The 23,655-nt window shown below is 42.0% G+C and overlaps 1 protein-coding gene across 1 annotated transcript; it reads right to left on the bottom strand.

Annotated features, from left to right (window-relative positions):
• Nucleotides 1-505: 505 nt before the first annotated feature.
• LOC140372394 (uncharacterized) lies at nucleotides 506-6,615 on the bottom strand. The gene is made up of 3 exons (XM_072459488.1): nucleotides 6,027-6,615; nucleotides 5,166-5,252; nucleotides 506-3,599 (listed from the first exon to the last, which is right to left on the bottom strand). Exons 1-3 carry the CDS (start codon nucleotides 6,613-6,615, stop codon nucleotides 934-936), a joined length of 3,342 nt encoding a protein of 1,113 aa, XP_072315589.1. The 3' UTR covers nucleotides 506-933.
• Between the last annotated feature and the right edge of the window lie 17,040 nt (nucleotides 6,616-23,655).

Below are 23,655 nucleotides of genomic sequence, written 5' to 3'. Positions count from 1 at the left end.
AAATAAAATAAGAAGACGATACTTTGACCAATAGGAGACGAGAAAACAGCAGCTGTAAGAGCAAATGGTGTAAGGAGAGAGAGAGGGACGCACAGGAAATGAGGAAATGCATAATCACATATTTCTTACAGTATCTCAATGTGCATGGATTTAAAAAGAGGAGTAATCATAATAAATAGGGTACACATATTGCAGGTGATTCTCAGAAAAAATCTTATATCTCAATAATACTGCATTACATTAAACACGCAATTAAAATATGGACAGAATTGAATGTAACAGCTGTGTCTTAAGCAATGTTTGACTCGCTAGACGCCTGTCTAGTTCGGCAGATAGAGAACAGTCTTGACTTGAAATGAAGACACTTTGTAATGACTTTGGGCCATGTTTATTGCTCCAAGTTCAATAATAGTTTTTGTAAAACTGTAACATAAAGAGACAAAAACAACAATCAGTCTTTTAATACAGAAAATAAAAGACAGCAAGTCACATAAACGCATGAGTACTAAAGTATAGCACAGGTTAGCAGTGCTTATGTGCTCAAAATTCACAACAGAGGTCCAAAGAATGACAATAGGAAATCGTTAGCATAGCTAGCTGCGATTAGCATAAGTTAGCGATCTAATTAGCATATGAATACATTTGAATTTATTCGAACTGTGACCAGAGAAACGTAGAACAAGTCATAATGACATGACAATGACAAACTTACAAGCATATGCTCCCTTAAACTCCGAGGAAGATACTTTGTGCATTAAAACAACACGAGCTGCAACTTCTGCTTACTGGTGACACAGCAAAACATGGCCGCTGCCTAACTTCCTCTACAAAAGCAATGTGCGGAAAAACATGCGCCCTCTAGTGGACGGAGTTACACACAGTCTTACTGGGACAGCACACTCCCCGCCTGGTATAACATATTATACCACACTATTACACTTGACTACGCAGCAACAGAATCACATCTGAAATTGGTCTCAAATAAACTTTAGCAGTACCCTGTCTAGAAACTTTGACTTCAACTTTACGAACGTTATTATCTCCAACTTGTAGATTGTCTTTTTCAGTGTTCCATTTCCTTTGTGGCTGTAGTGTTGATAGATAGTCCATTTTCCATCGTTTCCAGAATGCATCTGCTAATCCCTGAACTCTTTTCCAGTGTTTGTTGGACAGGTCATGCATGTCAAAGTCCCCTGCAGGAGGGGCAAGAGAGTCCGTTTTTTGGGTTAAGAGCATAGAAGGGGAGAGGACAGCAGGAGATTCTGGGTCTGAAGATATTGGCACTAGTGGTCTGGAGTTCATAATAGCAGTGACTTCTGCCATTAGAGTAGTAAGCATTTCATGTGTCAAGGAAGTCATGCCTGTTTTGAGCAGAAGAGCATCTAGAATACGCCTTGCAATGCCAATCATCCTCTCCCACACTCCACCCATATGAGAAGAGTGGGGAGGGTTAAATGACCATGTGCACTTGTTGTCCTGCAAATACGTTTTTAGATTTGAATCATCCGAGTTGAGGTTGAGCTCTTTACATGCACCCATGTAGTTTGTTCCTCTGTCTGATCGGAGCATTTTGACTGGTCCTCTTATTGCAGTGAAACGTCTGAGCGCATTAATAAAGCTTGCTGTTGTCATGGATTCGATTATTTCTATATGCACCGCTCTAGTGCTGAGACAAGAAAACATGAGTGCCCATCTTTTACTTTCAGCATGACCTCCTCTTGTTTTGCGGGAGGTCACAGTCCATGGGCCGAAAACATCTAATCCTACACGTGTAAAAGGCAGTTCGGGGGTCAGTCTGTCAGAAGGCAACTGGGACATTTGTTGTGTTTCTTGTTTGCCTCTTAACTTTTTACATGTGACACATTTGTGTATGACACTTGACACAAGTCTTTTACTTCCGATGAGCCATATTCCTGCTGATCTAACTGCACCTTCAGAAAAATGGCGCCCCTGGTGGGCAACTTGTTCGTGGTAATGTCTTATCAACAGAATGGCAACATGGCTCTTTGGAATGATGAGTGGGTGTTTTTCTTCAAAACTCAGTTCGGATGAGGATATGCGCCCACCTACTCTGATTAGTCCATCTTTGTCAAGAAATGGAGCTAACTTTTTGAGTGAACTTTGTTTTGGGAGTTGTTCCTTTTTTGAGATGCATTGCAGTTCTTTTGCAAAACAGTCTTGTTGCAAGGCTTTTAGGATCACTATTGTCGCCTGCACACTGACATCCCTGTCGTTTATGTCATTTTGTAGACTTGACATATTTTTTGCCTTTTTGATAAGACTGGAAACGGCACGGACTGTGGATTTCCAGGTGGAGAATCTCTCAAATCTGATTGCCCCTAGTTTGTCTTTTTTGACGTTTGTACTCATTGTGGTGACTACTGGACGGATCTCCATGTCTGCGTTAGGTTGCACCAAGTCAAAACTTGCCTGCGTCGAGTGGTTGTTGAAAGGCTTTACCAGAAGTGCAGGTCCAGAAAACCAGTTTGTGTCTTTGAGAGCAGCGGCGTTGACTGGACGGGTCCCATGGTCTGCTGGGTTTTCCTCAGTACAGATATAGTGCCACTGGTTTGGGTGAGAAGACTTTCTGATTCTTGTAATCCTGTTGGACACATAAACATAGAAACGCCGTGAAGTGTTATGAATGTAGCCTAACACAATTCTGCTGTCTGTATGGAATGTTACTTGGTCAATGTCAATGTCTGCTTCATCTCTAATAAAGTCTGCCATTTCAACAGCTAGCACTGCAGCACACAGTTCAAGACGTGGGATAGTGTGCGCTGGGCGAGGTGCAAGTTTGGATTTCCCCATGATAAAGCCTACATGACAGTCTCCAGAAATAGACACCGTTTTCAAGTAAGCTACTGCAGCGATGGCGGTGTTTGACGCATCTGAAAAGACGCACAGTTCTCTATATTGAGTTTGAGTGGACAGCGAAACAGGAACGTACGGTCTGGGAATTTGCAACTGTTCCAAGTCTTTGATTGAGTCTCTCCACATTTTCCACTGCTCTTGTTTTTCAGCTGGAAGCTCTGCATCCCACTCGTACTGTTCAGTTGTCAGTTCTCTCATCATGTGCTTTCCTCCAAGTGTAACTGGTGCAGCGAAACCAAGGGGGTCAAAGAGACTGTTAACTGTAGAGAGTATACCTCTTTTTGTTATGGGTTTTTCTTCTTGAGATACACGGAATGTGAAACAGTCTGACTCTAGGTTCCACGAGAGACCCAGACTTCTTTGTAGAGGCAACGGGTCAGCGCTGAAATCCAAATCTTTTAAATCTTTGGCTCTGTCTGATGGCGGGAACGCTTGCATGACATCATTGCTGTTAGATGCCACCTTGTGTAGCCTGATGTTGGATTCGGAAAGCATTTTTTGTGAAGTTTGCAGGGTTGTTATAGCCGTTTCTGCAGTGGGGAATGATGCAAGGCCATCATCAACGTAGAAGTTGCGGAGGATGAACTCTTTTGCTCTTGGCGAGGAGTTTGTAGCTTCCAGGGCGGCACGACGGAGACAGTATATGGCTATGGCTGGCGAGGGACTGTTCCCGAACACATGCACTGTCATCCTAAATTCTCTGATGGGTTTTTGTGGGTTATTATCTTCGAACCACAAAAAACTTAAAAAGTTACGGTGTTTCTCACTAACTGTAAAACAGTAAAACATCTGTTGAACATCGGCTGTGATAGCGACTGGTTCTTTGCGAAAGCGGGTTAAAACACCCAGAAGAGTATTGTTCATGTCAGGTCCGCTGAGAAGTGTGTCATTTAGCGAGACACCTTCGTATTTGGAGCTGGAATCAAAAACTACTCTAATCTGATCCAACTTTTGTGGATGATACACACCAAACATGGGCAGGTACCAGCACTCCTGGTCTTCTTTTAGGGGAGGGGCTGGCTCCGCTTGACCTGCATCAAACATTTTTTGCATAAAGTCAATGAAATGTTCCTTCATTGTTGGTTTTTTGGTTAGTGTGTATCGTAGAGACTGAAGTCTTTTTAGAGCCTGTGGTTTGTTGTTTGGAAGGTGGCAACGTGGAGAACGAAAAGGCAAGGGAGCGACCCAAGTGTTGTCATCATCTTTGTACACGTGTTTGTCTAACGTCTCCAAGAAACATTTGTCTTCGATCGAGAGTGCAGGTTTGTCGTCATCCCGTGTTCTCTAAAATACCTCACTGCCAATTATGTCTGTTTCTGGTTCAAAGGGGTACATAGAGGCATTGAGGTTCACCGGAGGAGTTGTGTCTTTTGGACCCTCTTTTACATTAAAAACATTCTCACATGGGCTGAAAAGAGTGGCACGTCCACTTTGAAGAATGTGAGTCCTGTAAACATTGATGTCTTTTGTTTTGTGCTTTTTGTCGAGACAAACCTCTCCCACAATGACCCATCCGAGATCAAGACGTTGAGCATAGGGTTCGTTGCGTAGCCCGTTGCACTGTTCGCGAACCTTGTGTAATTGAAGAACGTCTCTGCCGAGGAGAAGGAGGATGTCTGCATTTTTGTCAACAGCAGGTACCTTGTCTGCAACTGCTGTCAGATGAGAATATTGAATGGCTACCTCTGGAGATGGGATTTCTGATCTGTCATCAGGTATCATGTCGCATTCTAAAAGAGCAGGAAGGGAGACTTGTACTGAGCTGTCAAGCGATTCAATAACAAAGTTGTTAGCAAGCCTTCCTGTGACTTCCATGACACCTGCACAAGTTTTAAGTGTGTATGGTTCTAACAGTCCAACAATATTGAATGTGTTGAAGAATTCAGATTTTGCTAACGAGCGGTTGCTTTGCTCATCAAGGACTACATACATTCTGACTGCTCTGTTTGGCTGGCCAGCAGGGAAGACTTTTGCTAAGCAGATTTTAGAGCATGATCTTGGACTGAATGAATTTCCACATACCTCAGTACATTTAGATGTCACATCAACAGCACCTGTTTCCTTTTGCTCCCCGCCATGATCTTCAGTGGCAGCAGGGCTCTCTGGTTTTAGTGGAATGGGTTCTGGATGCAGTGCTGTGGGATGGTTTTCACTACCGCACTCTATACATTTTACTGGTTTGGTACAGGTTTTGGCAATGTGATGAACTGAGGCACAACACCTAAAGCAAATGTAATTGTCCTTTATTATGTTTTTTCTTTCAGCTAAAGACTTGCTTCTAAAAAGCCTACATTTTCTTAACGGGTGAGGCTTGTGGTGAATAGGACACTCCTTTTCTGGATCGGGGTTGTCTTTATCGGTTACCCTTTGGTTTGATCCTATTGCGTGAGACACATCAGTTTTTCTGACTGAGACTGGGGTTTGATATTTTGGTTTAAATGTCTTTTCTGTTTTTATATTCATCGTATTGGAGCCTGTAACACAAGCAAAGCTAGGGTCATTACGAGTCTTAGCTTCTTCATTGATGAAGTGCACGAAGAATGAGAAAGGGGGATATGAGACACACCTTTCTTTTTTGTACCTTGAAGCTACTGTGACCCACCTCTCCTGTAGATGGTAGGGTAGTTTGGATAAGATGGGGTTAACTCCATGTGCTGTGTCCAGATGGAAGAGCCCGGGTAGGAAGCCATTTAACTTAGCACCTTCAAGTTCTGTCAAAATGTCTCCCAGCTCTCTTAGACGCTGGTTTTCTCTGCTTGACATTTTTGAGAAATCTTCTATTTTCTTTAGTAGGGCGTATTCTATGATTTCTGGTGCCCCAAAACAATCTTCTAACCTCTGCCACACCATGTGAAGGCCTGTTTTAGGGTTGGCTATGTAAGCGGCTCTGATGCGTTGGGCTTGTGCAGCGGACTGAGGACCAAGCCATTTGGCAAGCAGGTCTAGCTCTTCTTGAGATGACAAATTCAGTTCTTGTACTGCACTTTGAAAAGAGGATTTCCAAACCCAGTAATTCTCTGGTTGGTCATCAAACTTGAGCAAACCTGAGCTGACCATTTCCCTTCTCATGAGATACTTTGCTAACCCTGTATTGTCACTGGGAATATAATTGTGTCTAAGCTCATTAGACTGAGAAAAGTGGGCTGGGTTACCACTGACCGGTTTTGATGGGTAGTGATTGTAGTCCATATTGTACTGTAGTGGACTTGCACTGACTTGTGGCAGTGGTTGAAATCTTTGGCTTATTGAGTAATCACTTAACTCACTGTAATGATTTGTTTCATTGTTCTTTCTGGTGGGTGGCGGCAGAGGTTTGGTTTTGCTGGGAACATATCTGTCAGGTGTTTCCATCTCTTTACGTATTTCCGCTTGTTGTTGCACATAGTCCTTTGTCCTCTGCTCCGGGTCGAGGGGTGGCATGGCACCTAGTTGGGGCTGTTGTTGGTCTACATCTTCCTGGACAGACGATTCCCACGCTTGAGCCTCAGCTACAGCTGCTGCAACCTCCTTTTGTGACTTGAGTAGGTGCAGATCCGCGTCGAGTTCAGCTTTCTTTTTAAGCTGTTCTGCTTGTTCTTTTAAGATTTCAGCTTCTTTTTGCACATATAACAGTTGTGCCTTAGCAGCCTCTGCTTTTGCCCATGCCCTGGCAGCGGCGACGGATGAAGTGGTGCTTGCTCTGGTCCATCTTGACCGGGTGTCCATAGTTTCTTCCAATGCCTGGTCTTGAGGAGTAGCCATGGTAGATGCGGTGGTATCTTCGTGATGGAACTTGTTAGGATGAATGCTTTTTTACTATTCTGCCCTCGCTAGACGCCTGTCTAGTTCGGCAGATAGAGAACAGTCTTGACTTGAAATGAAGACACTTTGTAATGACTTTGGGCCATGTTTATTGCTCCATTGCTCCAAGTTCAATAATAGTTTTTGTAAAACTGTAACATAAAGAGACAAAAACAACAATCAGTCTCTTAATACAGAAAATAAAAGACAGCAAGTCACATAAACGCATGAGTACTAAAGTATAGCACAGGTTAGCAGTGCTTATATGCTCAAAATTCACAACAGAGGTCCAAAGAATGACAATAGGAAATCGTTAGCATAGCTAGCTGCGATTAGCATAAGTTAGCGATCTAATTAGCATATGAATACATTTGAATTTATTCGAACTGTGACCAGAGAAACGTAGAACAAGTCATAATGACATGACAATGACAAACTTACAAGCATATGCTCCCTTAAACTCCGAGGAAGATACTTTGTGCATTAAAACAACACGAGCTGCAACTTCTGCTTACTGGTGACACAGCAAAACATGGCCGCTGCCTAACTTCCTCTACAAAAGCAATGTGCGGAAAAACATGCGCCCTCTAGTGGACGGAGTTACACACAGTCTTACTGGGACAGCACATAGGTTATTCATGACTTTAGCACTGCAACTGATTATGTCCTTATTTTTTATCTATATTTTTTTATTTTACAAATATTAAGTTTAAACATAAAAAATCACAATAACAACTGAAAATTAAGGCATACACAAACCAAACAAAACATCCCACTGAATGTAATTTTTTTCCATTTTGCGAATGTCCATTATAATGTCCATAGGTCCAATGCATGATTGTCGGGGCAGTTTATGTCAGGCCTTTTTTAGAGAGGACATTTTTGCCCCAGCCAGTAGTATATTTCAGAGGTAACTCTTTATTCTTGAGGCCATAGTACATAGTTCTAAAATCCAGTGGGATGTTGATGTCTAAAATGGTCTGCAGCACTTTTTTCATCTCAGTCCAGTACTTCTTGAGCAACAGGGTCCCAAAAAACATGGTAATTGTTTGCCTCCTGGCTGCCACAGTTTCTTCAGCAGTTGGAATTTCCTTGTGAAAAATGAGCACTTTGACATGATGTTATGAAAAAACGTGATACAGATGAATGATATTCAAATTATGGGCATGCTTGGCCACTTGTACTTCCGACTCCACATGAACTCCACATGAATTCCTTTGGCTTTTTAATTTATTTCTTATTTCCTCGTATATTGATTGATTGATTGATTATGACCTTCTCCATTGTTCTGATTGGTCGGCTGGCGCTAACCCCGCCCCCTGCTCTGTGAAACCGCTCAGCTTCATTCCAAAAATCTTGAGTTGAGAGAGCGAGCTATGAACCTGCGTAGTATCTAGAGGAGCTCACGTCTCGGTTGGTGAAACGTATCCAGGTTGAAGCGTGTAATTGGAGCGTGTACGCCTGCCCGTCTGTGGGAGTCATATCTCTTCTTCACCGTGGGTCTTCTCAAGGTTTATAATCTGATGGTTTTGTAGTTTTTCCTTCCAGAGAAGGCGGTTCTGTTCCTATGAACATTGTTTAATCTGCTTTTCACTGTCGCCCTTCGTGGCAGCTGCTGTTGTGAGTTCAGGCGCTACGAGAATAAATTTAATTGAAATGAAAGAGCTTCGTAGTACAGGCCCCAAATGCTTCAGGGCCTCTCATGTTTCTTGTAAAGTGTTCAAACAAACAATTCCTTTAAATTAGCTATTTACAAAAAGCTTTTCTGAAGTTTGTTGTAGATTAACAATTTTGTTAACGTTTGTTTATGTAAACTGAATGAAACCTATGAACTAACTTAATGTTTGATTATTGGCTCGAGCCATTCCATGGAATGGAATCTGACGAGTCTTTGTTCTTGCCTGGTTTCTTCTTATTATTATTATTATAATTATTATTCATGGTTCCCGTCAAAATTACGTTCCCGTCAAAGGGAAGGCGGTCGCGTGGGAAGGCGGTCGCACAGGAAGGAGGTCGCACGGGTCATCGCCCTAATATCAATGAAAAGTCACACATGGGGACATAGACGCGATCGGCTCGAACAAAATGGAGCTTGCGAAAATGCCCGTCGCAACAGTACCAACTAGTTCAAAAAAGAAAAAACATGAAATACTTAATCTTTGGCCTAGGCACATGACACATGGAACAGTGATAGAGCTACCTTTGATGAGTAAAACACACCTGGCAGCATCGCTGTATGATAAACAGGAAGTCAGCCATGTTGAATCAAAGTGGCAACGCCACGTTTGACTTTTTTTTTTTTTTAATTGTACTTTTTTGTCTGATCGAGCTCAAAACAACACTTTTTGCATCTAGAGCAGTGGTCCCCAAACTACGGCCCGCGGGCCGCATCCGGCCCGCTGGGCCTTTCAATCCGGCCCGCCAAGCTTGTCCAAGTTATATTAAAAAATAATTTAAAAAATATATATACAAATATATATGTATATATATATATATATATATATATATATTTTAGCAAATGTCGGAGTCAAACTCACGATACTGTGGCTGGCCGTTTATTTTACCTTTTGCCTGTAATGCCCACATTTCTCCAAGAGATGACACTGTTCCCTCTAAGCTGCGCCTGCGCAATTGCGCACTGCTCGCACATAAGATCTATGGCGCGCAGAAAATAAAATTCACCACAAACGGCCACTGGGGCCAATCAAGCAGGAAGCACAAGTGTTTGACACACTGTAGATCTGGTGGACAGTAGAAGCACTGTCCAGGGGACACGTCGTGTTCTCTACATTTATAGATTCAAAACGCTGTGTGTTTTATTACAATCAAGGCAAGGCAAGGCAAGGCAAGTTTATTTGTAGAGCACATTTCATACACAAGGCAATTCAAAGTGCTTTCACAGCAGGAAAAATGCATTAAAATCACAAAGAAATTACAGAAACAGAAATACAATAAAATTAACTAAATTAAAAATTATCAATCCAACTGATTGTCTAAACTAATAAAATCACAAACAAAAGAGAAGAGTGCAAAGAAAAAATCCTTTCAGTCATATGCGCAGCTAAACAAAACTGTTTTTAGCTTAGATTTGAACATTGTCAGAGTAGAAGCCTGTCTCACATCTTCAGGAAGACTGTTCCAGATTTTAGCTGCATAAAACTGAAACGCAGATTCCCCATGTTTTGTCCTGACTGGGCACCAGCAGGAGGCCGGTCCCTGAGGTCCTCAGAGTCCGAGATGGTTCATATGGCACTAACATATCCAAGATGTACTTTGGTGCTAGGCCATGGAGAGACTTGTACACAAGCAGAGCTGCTTTAAAGTCTATTATCTGAGCCACAGGGAGCCAGTGCAGAGACCTGAGAACAGGACTAATGTGATCGTACTTCCTGGTTCTAGTCAGGACCCGAGCAGCAGCGTTCTGGATGTACTGCAGCTGTTTTACAGCTCGTTTGGAGAGGCCAGTGAGCAGGCCGTTACAGTAGTCTAATCTCCTGGAGACAAACGCATGGATAAGTCTCTCTAAATCTGGTTTTGACACTATATTTTTGATTTTGGCAATGTTTTTTAGATGGTAAAAAGCTGCTGATGTTATTGATTTGACGTGGCTATTTAAGTTCAAGTCTGAGTCCATTATTACCCCCAGATTTCTAATTTGGTTTGTAGGTTTTAGAGCGAGACTCTGGAGGTGACCGCTAACACTTTCTCTTTGTTTCTGTGGGCCAAAAACGATTATTTCAGTCTTGTCTGAGTTCAGCTGGAGAAAGTTGTTTTGCATCCACAAACTGATCTGTTGGATGCAGTGACAGAGTGAATCTACTGGTCCATAGTCACCTGCCGATAGTGAAACATAGATCTGAGTGTCGTCTGCATAATTGTGATAGGACACATTTTCACTGCGTATCAACTGACCTAACGGCAGCATGTATAGGTTGAACAGAAGGGGACCCAGGACTGACCCTTGGGGCACTCCACAGGTCAGGGTCATGTGGTCTGAGACACAGCTACCAATTTCAACAAAGTACTTCCTGTCTTCCAGATAGGACCTTAACCAGTTTAGGGCAGTGCCAGTGATGCCCACCCAGTCCTCTAGTCTCTGTAAGAGGATCCCATGATTGACAGTGTCAAAAGCAGCACTCAGATCTAACAGAATTAAGACTGAGGCTTTGCCCGTGTCAGTGTTCAGGCGGATGTCATTTGTCACCTTGACAAGAGCAGTCTCAGTGCTGTGATGAGGTCTAAAACCTGACTGAAAAAACATCAAATGAGTTGTTTATTAAGAGGAAATCTGTGAGCTGGTGGTAAACAACCTTTTCAAGGACTTTGCCCCAAAATGGCAGATTAGAGATGGGCCGGTAATGACTCAGTACTGCGGCATCAAGACTGCTCTTCTTTAGGAGAGGCTTTATGACCGCAGTTTTCAAAGACATTGGGAATGTTCCAGATTGAAGCGACATGTTAACTATGTGGGTGAATGGTGCTAACAAACTGTTCAGCACAGACTTTAGAAATCTGGTGGGTAACACATCGAGGTAGATGAACTCGACTGGTGATGATCTCATGGACAGTTTTGTCAGTTACTGGTGCAAAGTGAGTTAGCTCTAAGAGTCTAGGTGGTTTTAGGGTAATTTTTTGCATTGTGGGATTTATAGCAGTTTTAATGCCCTGAACTTTGTCATTAAAGAATAATGCAAACTCATTACACTTGGATGTGGAAATGAGTTCTAACGGCAGCTGAGCTGGAGGGTTTGTTAATCTGTTTACTGTGGCAAACAGGACACGCGAGTTGTTACTGCAGCTTCCAATTATTTCAGAAAAATATCTTTCCCTAGTTCTTCATAAGATTAGGTTGTACATGTTCAGCTTCTCTTTGTAAATCTCTTTTTGAACCTGGAGCTTTAACTTGCGCCATTTCCGTTCGGCCCTACGGCACTCCCTTTTCTGTGCCCTGACCGAATCACCATTTCTCCATGGCGCCTTCTGCTTATTTTTAACCATTTTAGCCTTTATAGGGGCGATGGTGTCCAGAACATTCAAAACACTAGATGTAACAGAGTTCAACAAATCATTTACATTAGAACATGAGACATTTTCAAAGTTTATCATTTTCATAAACAGTGCACCTGTGCCATCACTTATGTGTCTCCTCTGAACAACTGCAGGACCAACCGGTGGTTTGGGAGAAACAGACAGGTCAAAGAAGACACAGAAATGATCACAGAGCAACATCGATCACATTAACATTTGAAATATTTACCCCCTTTGTAATTATGAGATCTAGAGTCCTTTGCTGTGGGTGGGGCCTCTCACATGCTGAGTAAGACTGAAGGTTTCAAGGACAGCATCAAGCTCTTTAGCGTTTCTGTCACAAATATTATCAACATGCACATTGAAATCACCTGTAATGACCAAACCATCAAAGTCTGTGCATACGACTGAAAGCATCTCAGTAAAATCATCAATAAAACTTTGGCAGTGCTGGGGAGGCTTGTGTAAAACAATGAAGAGAATGGATGGAGACCGTTTTAGCTCCATTTTAAAGGATACATACTCAAATGATGAAAACACCCCAAAAGACAACCTGCGGGTAATTATTTCATCTCTAAAGACAGCACAGACTCCACCCCCTTTTTTGTTTTCTCGTGTTTCAGATTCAAACTTAAAGTTGGGTGGAGCAGATTCTATCAGAACTACATTTCCTGTGTTTTTGTCAAGCCATGTTTCAGTTAAAAACATAAAATCAAGATTATAAGAAGAAATAAAATGATTAATTAAGAGAGATTTGTTACATAAGGATCTGACATTTAGCACAGCAAGTTTCAGACTAGTTTCAGTGAGACTGGGCTTTATCTTTTCACAGGGAATATGAATCATATTTCTCAGATTGGGCCTGACTCGCATTTTGTTTTTCCATCTGTGTGATGATGTGACTACAGAAATAGCACTAGGGGGGGCTCTTTTTACATAGGGCCCCGTGTTGGTTTGATTTTTAATGTGACAATAAGTCCCGGCAACGCTGAGACCCAGTGCATCCTAGCTATGGGAGATACCAGGTGAAAGGCGAGGTTGGATGGGTGGTGGGTCTTTTGTAGCCAAGGAGAGTTTGGGACCAGGTGAGAGGGGGGATGGGTGGTGGGGCTTTTGTTGGTGTAGTCGGCTTGTGCAGGGAAGAGTTGATAAGTATTGACATAGCCCTTGCTATATTGGGCGTGAGTGGAGCCATCTTAATGCCTGATTTGATCAGACTTTCAAAATGGCTGGGAAGGCCCATGGGTGAGAGTGGAGATGAGAAGGAGAATGATGAATCTTTAGTGGGAGTAGATGTTGCAGGGGGAACCCAGGGCTGGTGTGAAGGCAGGGGCGATGACAGGGATGTTGTTGGGCTTGTCACAGATGGGTCCAAGGCCTTTGAAGATTGTTCCTTTGCTGGAGGCGGTGGAGGTGAATATGAATAAGAATCATATTCACTGAGAAATTAGTCTTATTAGTCCGGCAGCGCCGAAATCGCCGAAAAATCGTCCATACCGCCTTTAAGACGCCCCCCTTGTGCTGTGGGCATATTTTTCCTCGACCGCTTGAATAAAATGAGCCTCAATTCAAACTGAAGCTGTTTCTGAACCCTTGGAGTACAAACAAATGGCTGGACTTTTTGAGACTCTGATACTCTGTTTTGTATGCTGATGTCTGATTTACTCTAATTATAAGTTATATTTTATTATATAACTATATTTTATCTATATTAACTATACTTTTATCTATATTAACTATACTTTATATAAATTATACATGTGACGTCACTCCAGGGTGAGTGTATCGCGCTTTCAGAGTTGTTTGTTCTCTACTTTCTATCGTTAATCCACGAATTATACACACTATTTTCGCATCATATACACAATAGTGAAAGTTTGATTGCTCCACCAACAATCCGGAGCCTCATAGAGCTCACTTTTCAGTATTTCGTGGATTAAAAGCCCCCCTCGCTCTCTAGCTCCAGCCTGAACTAGCCTAGCCTAGCCTGCTCAAGTTGTCGATTCAGAACCCTGGCTCTCTCTCTGACGATAGGTGCATGAAGTGCAGTGTAGTGGTAGCTTTGGAGGCCAGGGTTTCGGAGTTAGAAGCGCGGATCCGCTGTTTAGAGGAGCTAAAGTCTAGCTATAGCCAGGTTGTAGCATCAAGTTTTCCTGGACCGCGCTACAGGGTGTAGCATTAGCACTAGCAGTAGCAGAAAGGTCGAGCCCAGTCCCTCAGCCTCTCCCCTGCAGCCGGGACTAGACCAGGAACAGAATAGGGACCAATTTGTGACAGTTCGGAGGGGGCAAGGCCATATGAACGTGAGTGATAACTCTCTCAGTAATGCCTTCAGCACCCTGCTAGATAGCATCGGTTTCACTCAAAATGTAAATACAACTACTCACAGTCATAAGCACACTCTGGATCTTGTCCTAACATATGAAATAGAGATTAGTGACCTCATTGTCTACCCTCAAAACCCTATATTGTCAGATAATTTTGTAGGGGAATGAAGATGTGACATTCCTCAACTGCAAGATAACAGAAAATCTCTCTCTGAACAATGTTTTTTTTTTCCCTTCTCACCACAGGATGGCTCTGGTGATAACATTCTCCTCTCACGAACATTGTATTACAGGGAGACTGCCATCGATGAAATTATGGATTATGTGATAATGTCATGAATGTCTGTCTGTATCTGCTCCACACACTGCATGTTTTACCTTGTGTTATGCATTTTCCACTGTTTAAGGTTTTATGTTTTCAACGCTTTAATTCGAGTATGCCCATCAAAGGTGAAAGAAGATGTAAAATGTATCTACCTCAAGAAATAATGTGCACAAACTGCTAAAAGTGTTTAACGTGTAAATGTTAAAACAGGGTTTAAATTTTTGACAAAATTACGTTAAAGCGGTTTTATTTTCTCGGCCAGAGCTACGTTAAACAGGAAGTAGTCGCAGTAGCGCCCGCCCCTTCCGCTCTCAGCGCTCCGGCGCGCGTTGGAAGAAAACACACGCTCCGGGGCAAGACGCTCTCTTTTGTTCTTCCTTCTTCTCTTTGAAACACGTCCTGGAGGACGTAAGCTTTGACCTCCCTTTCTCTTCTCAACAAAGGTCCGACACGTGGGTCAAACGAAGCTAGGCCAAGCCGCGTTGCCCTCTGAACCCTGAAAAACACCTGGAATTAAGCTAAGCGCTAACCGGATTGAGATTCTTTTTTTCTTTTCTACCTCGTTTATTTTATTTTTGAAGCAACCTACAACGTTTGCGTGGATCAGCGCTACGTTCTCATCTGAGTAAAGTGCCGCGTGAGGAGCTAAAACGCCGCTAACCCTGAGGAAACGTTCCATCGGTCGAGAGGGACGCTGAAACCAGTTTCAAGCTACGCGCCCTGCGCCACCGAAGCCTCCGCCTCCGACGCGGATTCCCCCTGCTGACACACACCTGAGACGGGTCGTCGGTCCCGCCGCCTCTTCCCCACGGATCCCGTCCGGAGGACAACAACCAGACCTCGGACCTATTCTACAAACCGTAAGCCGATCACAGCGTGTGGTCTTAATTTGCAGTATTGGCGAGATTTTGGTAAACCTGGCTGGTCTCCCTACCCCCTCCTCACTAGCGTAAGCTCATTTTTTTCCCTCTTTTGATATAGATTAGCATAGACACGTTTGATTATTCAAGGCAAAAACCCTGGTTTAACTGAATACCTGCATGAATCTGCTGTTTAAATCTGATACGAACATCACCTGTGATTTACCTGCATGAATCAGCTGTAGCGGTGCCATCTTGATTGTTTTGGTAAATAAACCACACGAAAGATTTGATTGACTATTGTTTGTTTGATTAGACTGTCGTAAGTCCCTGAACCGAGAAGTCACCCTTCAGACCTTTTTAACGAGCGCGATTAAGGACCTAATTTTAGCTTTGGATTTTATCCTGGTGCCCCGTCGTCTCGTTTCTGCTAAAAATCCTCCTTAATCATTAAACTGAATATCTGTAGCTTGAGACCCCTACAATTTCCTAATTACCTTTCAGTTTATTCTTAAAGATCATCCAGCCCCACAGAATAAAGTTATAAAATCTATCTCAAAATTCAAAGAAATAATAGAGCCAATAATAGAACAGCTTTAGTCCCAGTATAAATGATCAATTTGTCGACCTGACCATGAATTCTCTGAAGTCTGCTCTTGATGTTGCAGCTCTGTTAAAACAGAAAGTCATTAGGCCAAAGCCCGCCTCCCCCTGGTACAACGAAGAACTGCGTTCACATAAACAAAGAGTTAGAAAGTTAGAAGGATCATTTTGTCGCTCCCACACAGAAGAATCCCTAAAAGCATGGAAAAGTTTCCTACTGTCCTATAAGCAGGCCCAAAAGTAAGGCCCAAACCAGATACTATTCAAATCTAATAGAAGTCAACAAAAGTAACACTAAATTTTTTTCCAGCAATGTGACCAGGCTAACAAACTGTCACAGTGCAGTAGAGCCCTCAATCCCAGCTTCTCTCAGCTCTGATGATTTCCTCCTATTTTTTAACTATAAAATGAAAACAATCAGAGATAAATTAGATGAACTTACTCCCGCCATTAACCCTGACAGCCGAAGCTGTAAAACTAATTTCCCATATAAATCCATCAGTAAACTTAGAAAGGTTCACAGCTGTTGATCAAGCAGAGATAACTTCTTCAGCCATTATGTCCTCTAAAACCTCAACTTGTGTCCTAGACCCGATTCCAAGCAGACTCCTCAAAAACATTCTCCCCTAATTATAGACTCTATTCTTAATATAATAAATACTTCGCTTAGAAAGTGGCTATGTTCCACAGTCCTTCAAACATGCAGGCATTAAACCTCTTTTGAAAAAGCCTAAACTTGATCTTGACCTATTGGTAAACTACAGACCTATTTCAAATCTCTCTAAAATCCTTGAAAAAGTTGTAGTTAAACAGCGTTGTCGCCATCTACAGGACAATCACTTATTTTAAGTTTTCCCGTCAGGGTTCGGAGCCCACCACAGCACTGAAACTGTGTAGTTAAAGTCACAAATGATTTGTTATTAGCTGCTGATGATGGACTGGTCTCAATCCTGGTCCTGTTGGACCTCAGCGCATCGACCACAACATTCTACTGCAGAGGTTAGAATGTGATGTAGGTGTCGGCGGAACAGCCCTCAGCTGGTTTAAATCCTATTTATCTGATAGGTACCAATTTGTTAATGTAAACCAGAGCTCCTCACCTTGCTCTAAAGTAGTACGGTGTGCCACAGGAATCAGTACTCGGTCCAATTCTGTTTACTCTTTATATGCTGCCGTTTGGCAACATTATCAGAAAGCATGGCATTAACTTCCACTGCTATGCAGATGACACTCAGCTGTATTTATCAACGAAACCTGATCAGCGCGATCAAGTAGACAGACTTAGTGCTTGTGTGAAGGATATAAAAACCTGGATGACACTTAACTATCTGCTTCTTAACCCTGAAAAAGTCATTGTGCTGGGCCCTAAACATCTACGAGACGCTCTATCTGAGCAGATAGTCACACTGGACAATGTCAGTGTAGCCTCCAGTTCTACTGTAAGAAACCTCTGAGTCTTATTTGACCAGGAGCTCTCATTTAAAGCACATATAAACCTAGCCTGTAAAACAGCCTATTTCCATTTGCGCAAAATCAGAAGAATCCTGCCCAAAAGGGATGCTGAAAAACTTATCCATGCATTTGTAACGTCTAGATTGGACTACTGTAACTCCCTGCTCTCAGCGTGTCCTAAAAGCTCCATAAAAAGCTTTCAACTGGTCCAAAATGCAGCAGCAAGATTACTAACAGGAACTAAAAGAAGAGAACACATTACGCCGGTGCTCAAGTCCCTTCACTGGCTCCCTGTCGAGTTTAGAATAAAATTTTAAATTCTACTCGTGACCTACAAAGCCAACGACATGGCCCCATCCTACCTCAAAGATGCTATAGTACCATATCATCCAAACAGAGCTCTTCACTCTCAAAATGCCGGCCTTCTGGTGGTCCCTAAAAGCACAGTAGGGGGTATAGCGTTTAGCTACCAAGCTCCTGTGTTATGGAATCAGCTCCCGGTCCATGTTAAAGATGCCGACACTGTCTCTTCATTTAAGACCAGGCTTAAAACGTTCGTCTTTGAAATCGCTTATGGTCAGGCCAGTTAGGAACAGAAATAAAAACCTACAGTTTCAGCTACGCTGCCCTAGGAGCAACTATGCTGGAGCAATATCCTCTTCTTCTGACTACTTATTCCATCAAACAATATTTAGTATTTAATTCCACTTGCAAACTGTTCATTGCCTTTTCTTTTTCTTTTTCTCACTCCTGAGGACCTGTAGACACAGATGCTCCTCTCCTGGTGAAGCGGTCCCTGCCCCATATGGACGGCCCCTCATCTGCCTGAAGAGTGGGTCCAGCTCGACTCCGACGGTCCCTCATCCGCCTGAAGAGTGGTTCCAGCTTGACTTCGACGGTCCCTCATCTGCCTGAAGAGTGGGTCCAGTTCCAGTCTCTCTCGTGTCCGTCTGTCCGTCTGTGAGAGTCAGATCCCTCCTTCACTCTGGAACTCCTTCAGATTTCTACTTTTTCCCAAGGAGGTTTTTTGTAGTTTTTACTGGCCGAGAAGGAGGGTCTAAGGACAGAGGACTGTGGAACATCGTCCCTCGCCACCACCAGGGCCGGCCCAAGCCTTCAGGGGGCCCTAAGCGAAAACATTTTTGGGGGCCCCTCACCACGTCATCAGAATCAGTTTTATTGCCATTGTCAGTAAACAATTCACATATGGGAAATTTCTTCAACGCAAACGAAGCACACCAAAACTCCAGGGCATCTGTTTGCCAGTTAGTTTATTCTCAACACCTCACAAACTCAAATATTGCTAACTTAAATCCCACAATGCAACTTGGTATTCCGCTGACATCACCTCTACTCCCTGTACAAATAACACACGTCCCAGATATGTTTTTGGGCGTATTTGTGAGCGTTAAGGGTCGACAGCCACATTAGCACATTAGTTTAAATTAATGAACAGGGGGGGTCTGGGGGCCCTCCCCCAGAAATTTTCAGACCTTTTTTGGGTCTTCTGCTGCATTTTAATGTGGTCCAGCCGCTAAAGTAAGAGTAAAATGTTGAGGTTGTAATGCTATAAAATGATGATGTGATGAAACTGTGCCAGGAGAAAATGATTAAAGCCAGTTATTAATACATTATGGTACTTAATTACTCAATACAATATTGGCTATGAAAAATAATTATGGTCAAATTGATTCATTTTAACTGAAAATGTAAAAGTAATAGTTATCCTTACTAATTTATCTTTTACTGCTCCCAACTGTTCTTTCTTGCCAAAGTGACAACACAAGTTATATTAAATTAAACAAATGGCATAAGCATTGCTTGATTAACAATTAACACTGATAAAACAGTGCAAACATGTTATTCCCAGAGAATGACCAGAGCTAGAAGTGAAGGTCCAAACCTAGCTATAGTGAAGAGACTGCGTTTCTGCAACTTTGCCACTTTTGTATAAAAATATATAGTATTATTCTATAACAGACGCAATCATAATATGTCTGGTTATTTTTCACTATCAATTTATTATAATTTATAACTAATAGTCTAATGATGCTTTTTAAATAAATTGAAATGTTTTAATGCTCTATTAAAAGTTAATTACAATATAAATGTTTGTTCTGATCAGAACATCACACACTGGACTCCTGCACCTTTACGTTCCTCTTATTCCACGTTAAGAAGTCAAAGTAAAACAGACATCACGAGTCACGATTGATCTCACACATGGTGATGTGAGAGAGAGGGACGCAAACTCAAACCCGCTCATCTCTGACTGAGGCTGCACAGGGGCCCGGGACAGGGGCCCGGGACAGGGGCTCACTCCAAAGTTTCACGTCAGAGGTTCTGGTCCGGACCGGATCTCCGCCTCTTAGTGACCCGGGCCATAGACGCCCCTCACCGGCCTGACCTGCAGCTGACACTACGGGGCTGGTGTAAATGTTAAGCTTATTATCTTTTATTCAGACACATTATTGTGCGCGGTGCAGAGCTCTCGTCGCCTCCAGTCTGAGCGAACTAACGTGACAGACTCGTGTTGTTTCAAACAGCAGCATTAACCGTCTCTTTGTAAGAGAAGTTCAATACCTGGAGAGTGTTGTTGAGTTTGCAGTTTCTTTACATCGTCAAGAAGTTTCTTCTTTCGTTTTTCGGCACCGGGAGATATATTCCTCTGGACATGAGGGCCACGCAGGGACCACGTTCTGTTGTGTTTATGTTTTGCTCTTCTGCTCGCGCACAATGAAGTTGCCCAATCAGCGCAGGTTTGGTGTCTTGGTTGCCAGATTGTCATTACAAATAAATTCGGTTTGTGCGTTATATGTTACCACTGTGTGCGCTGCCGCGCCAGCAGCGCTTCTACACTAGTGGCGCACGCTGCGCTTGCACTTCTCATAAGACGGGTTGCCAGATTGGGGACCCTATTAACGCCTCGGGGCCCTACGCGGCTGCTTAGTTCGCTTATAGGCTGGGCCGGCCCTGGCCACCACAGATATTGCTTGATTCATTTTTTTTACTGTCGCCCTCAGAGGCACCTGTTGTTGTGATTTTGGGCGTTACAAAATTAAATTGAATTGAATTGAATAAGTAGAAACAAGTTTTGCACAGAGGAGATTCAGATTTAAAATTTTGCCTATTTATTGACCACACGGAATCTATATAAAAGTCTGTATATCTATATAAAAGTTTCTTTTTAAGGTAATTTTCTATTTGTGGGTTTGGAAAAAAAATTGATTAAATTACATATTTTTGTAACAAACTGACCCTGATTCTTCTTGGAATGATTGATTTTATAGAAAAAATGGGTTACAGCTTTGTTATGTACACCATATCTAGCAGCTTGAGAGTTCCTTTTTATAAGATGTGGACAAAATGAAAAAAATCATGTTTTTATTTTGCTGCCTCATTAAAATGAACTGAAGTCTGTCCCTCAGAATTGACTATGTCCTTAGGAGATGATTCATAAAGAGAGTGAGATCAACGTTATTCTTGGTGAAACAAAACCAAGCAAAATATTTGCACATTCTTAAGTTTATTTCCACTTCATATTAAACAATAAATTCGAAGAACAAAAAATGCACATCAAATTAAGTAAACAATGTTACAGCACTATCAGACTACAAAAAAAAAAAAACACAATATAAATTAAAGCCGCGGTAGCGGCGATGATGGCTCTCGCCTCCCGCGCGACTGCCTTCCCGCCCGTCCATGTTTTCTGCTGCGTTTTGCGGCATACCAAACGACGCGATTCAAATAGCAAGATCGTGACAAAATGCAAGATCGTGCTGAACGCAGACCTGAGCAGGGCGAAAGAGAGAGCCTCAGTGACTTTTCATTGATGTTCAGGGGGTCAAAAATACCCGAGTTGTGGCAGAAAGAATAAATTCTAAAGAATAAAGTCTAAAGAATAATAATTCTAAGTTTTTCACACAATGGGTAGGGGTCGCTATAGAGTAAATTTATTACATGGGTATAATTGTTTCCAATCAGACCATAAAAACGCATTAGTGATGTCGAAGTTTAGTGAAATAGTGAAATATGAGCTCCTTAGATCAATTCCATTAGGCGTGACTTGTCCTTGAAAAAACAGGAAAATGAGCCTTTTTCGAGGGTGTGTTACACGGAGACCGTAAGGAATATCAATTTTTTTGGGAATATTTATTCAATTGCAATGTCTCTAGATCAGTGGTCCCCAAACTTTTTGACTCAAGGGCCACATTGGGTTCTAAAATTTGACCGAGGGGCCGGGCCAGGAAAATATGGTGTGTGAATGACGAATTACTATAAATTACACGCAAGATTTGACCTGTAACTTGTAACAAAGCAACAAATGCAAGGCTCAATGTACAAATTGTTTTCCAAATGCATTAAATAATGATTAATTTAATCACATTTCAGTTGAATAAACACAGCAGGAAAATTGACCTCCAATTTCAGTGGGAACAGTGTTGTTGATCTCCCTGTTTTGCATCAAAGTCTGGTGTAAGTTTTGTTGTGGCAATTCTCAGGATCGATCTTTTGGTGTTGATCAGTGAAGCTGGATCTGTGACTGGCTTTGTTAATGTTCATGACACTGAATGTCTGCTCACATATGTAGGTCGAGCCAAACAAGACCAGCATCTTCTGTACGTCCTCCAGAGGTTTTGTTTTCAGTGAAGCATAAAAGTCGTTAAGTTTAAGAGTGTTGTACCGTTTTTTTTATTAGCATTTCTTCTACCCATAAATGATCTAGTAGTAACAGCATGGAATGATTAATATCCATAAATAAAAAATCTTAATAAATGTCACCAGAATATGCAAACATTTTGACTTTAATGTTACATTTTTGCACTTCTGTCCTTCTCACTTCTCCAGTGGTTGGACACTTTGTCCAGGTTGATGCTTCGTTTGCTTCTTGATGTGACTTTATGCTCGTCAACCCTTCCAAAATGTGCCACTTCAAGACCATTTCTAGATGATATTATTCATAAACTAACAGGGCTGCACCTGTCATAAACCGCAGGTGCCCACGTTGTAACATGAGATATTTACACAGAAATAAACGCAGTTTTTATGCGTCTTTTAAACCGGGGGTCTCGTGGCGCACCCGCGGTCCGCTTTAGTCCTGCTTTAGACCCGCTTTAGAACAAATCACAGCTGTCTCTAGTGTCCCTTCTGTCCTTGATGACTCTGTGTGAGCTGATTTACCTGTGTCTTCACATCTGGATCATCTGCTCCTGAGCTCGTACTCATCGAGTGAGTGTTACGTTGTGAAATGAGATATTTACACAGAAATATGGTCCAGATAATGATGACTCGTGAGTCAGGTCTGGCTAAGAAAGTCTCATTTACACAATAGTGACACGCCAGTTGTCTATTGAACGTGCCCGGTGTCCACGCTGCGCCTTGGGCCGCGGGCCGCTCTGCGCTGCCGGACTAATAAGAATTACAAATGCGAATGAACCCAAAAGAGTACCTTAAACATAATTTAATTGACAGCAGACAATGAGTTATGCTATACATCTCTTTTAAGAATTCTTTGTTAGCATGTAAAATTCTAATACATTGAAAATTATTGTTCCATATTGGATTAAAGGGAAAGGGGGTTTAAAATACATACCAGATGACAAATATTAACAATTATTATATTTTATAAGAACAATATTTTTTCTCCCAAGATTGACAAGTGAGGTTCTGCCTCCCCCGCTTCCCCTGAATGCATGTCACTGGTGTAAACTCAAATCAGTCACTGTATGGTAGGATGCTTCATGATTTTCTTTTAGCAAATGGTTTTGTTCAAAATACTGCTGGACTATTGTGTTTACAGTAAAACAAATGGATATGAAAGAGTCATGTTAATTATTTGGGTTTATATCATTATTGCTGCGAGTGATGGTCGAATGCTCAATGAGGTAAAGGAAATGTTGAGGACATCATTCAAAATTAAAGATCTTGAAAAACTAAGACATTTCCTTGGTATTGATTTTACCCAAACAGAAAGGGAAGTCAAAATGAATCCAAAAAAATAAATCACACAAATTCAAATTGAAAGATTTGACATTACCCACCACAAACCTAGGTCAACCCCATGTGAATTGAAAATGAAATGTGTCAATGAAGGCGAATCTGCTGATCCAATGATGTAACGTGAAGGGATTGGTAGTTTAATCTATGTAACAACATCTACACACCCAGACTTAAGTTTTATCGTCAGTAAATTGTCATGTGTATATCTCAATGTGTTGAGGTATTTAAAGTGCACTGTGCAGGAATTGTGTTACAAGAAACACGTAAATCTAAAACTTGTGGCATATAGTGATGCAGACTGGGTGGCTGACCAAAATGATAGCCAGTCCCATTATCTGACAAGCCCATTAGCTTGTCTGATAATGGGCCTGTTATTTCCTGGATGTCAAAGAAACAACCTACAGTC

This window comes from Eucyclogobius newberryi, unplaced genomic scaffold (assembly GCF_026437365.1).
Source record: "Eucyclogobius newberryi isolate DKJ021-1_F unplaced genomic scaffold, fEucNew1.0.hap1 SCAF_10, whole genome shotgun sequence".
NCBI classification, from domain to species: Eukaryota; Metazoa; Chordata; class Actinopteri; order Gobiiformes; family Gobiidae; genus Eucyclogobius; species Eucyclogobius newberryi.
Note: the sequence above shows the minus strand (reverse complement) of the source record. Positions and strands in the feature narration are given on the sequence as shown.

Bases quoted from the DNA above. Each gene is read 5' to 3' on its own strand.
- LOC140372394 (XM_072459488.1), bottom strand. From the start codon at position 6,615: ATGGCTACTCCTCAAGACCAGGCATTGGAAGAAACTATGGACACCCGG. The intron at 5,253-6,026 runs GTAACCCAGCCC...CTCACGCAATAG, and splicing joins CCCATCAAAACCGGTCAGTG to GATCAAACCAAAGGGTAACC. The intron at 3,600-5,165 runs GTAGGCTTTTTA...TGTGGTTCGAAG, and splicing joins GCCTCACCCGTTAAGAAAAT to ATAATAACCCACAAAAACCC.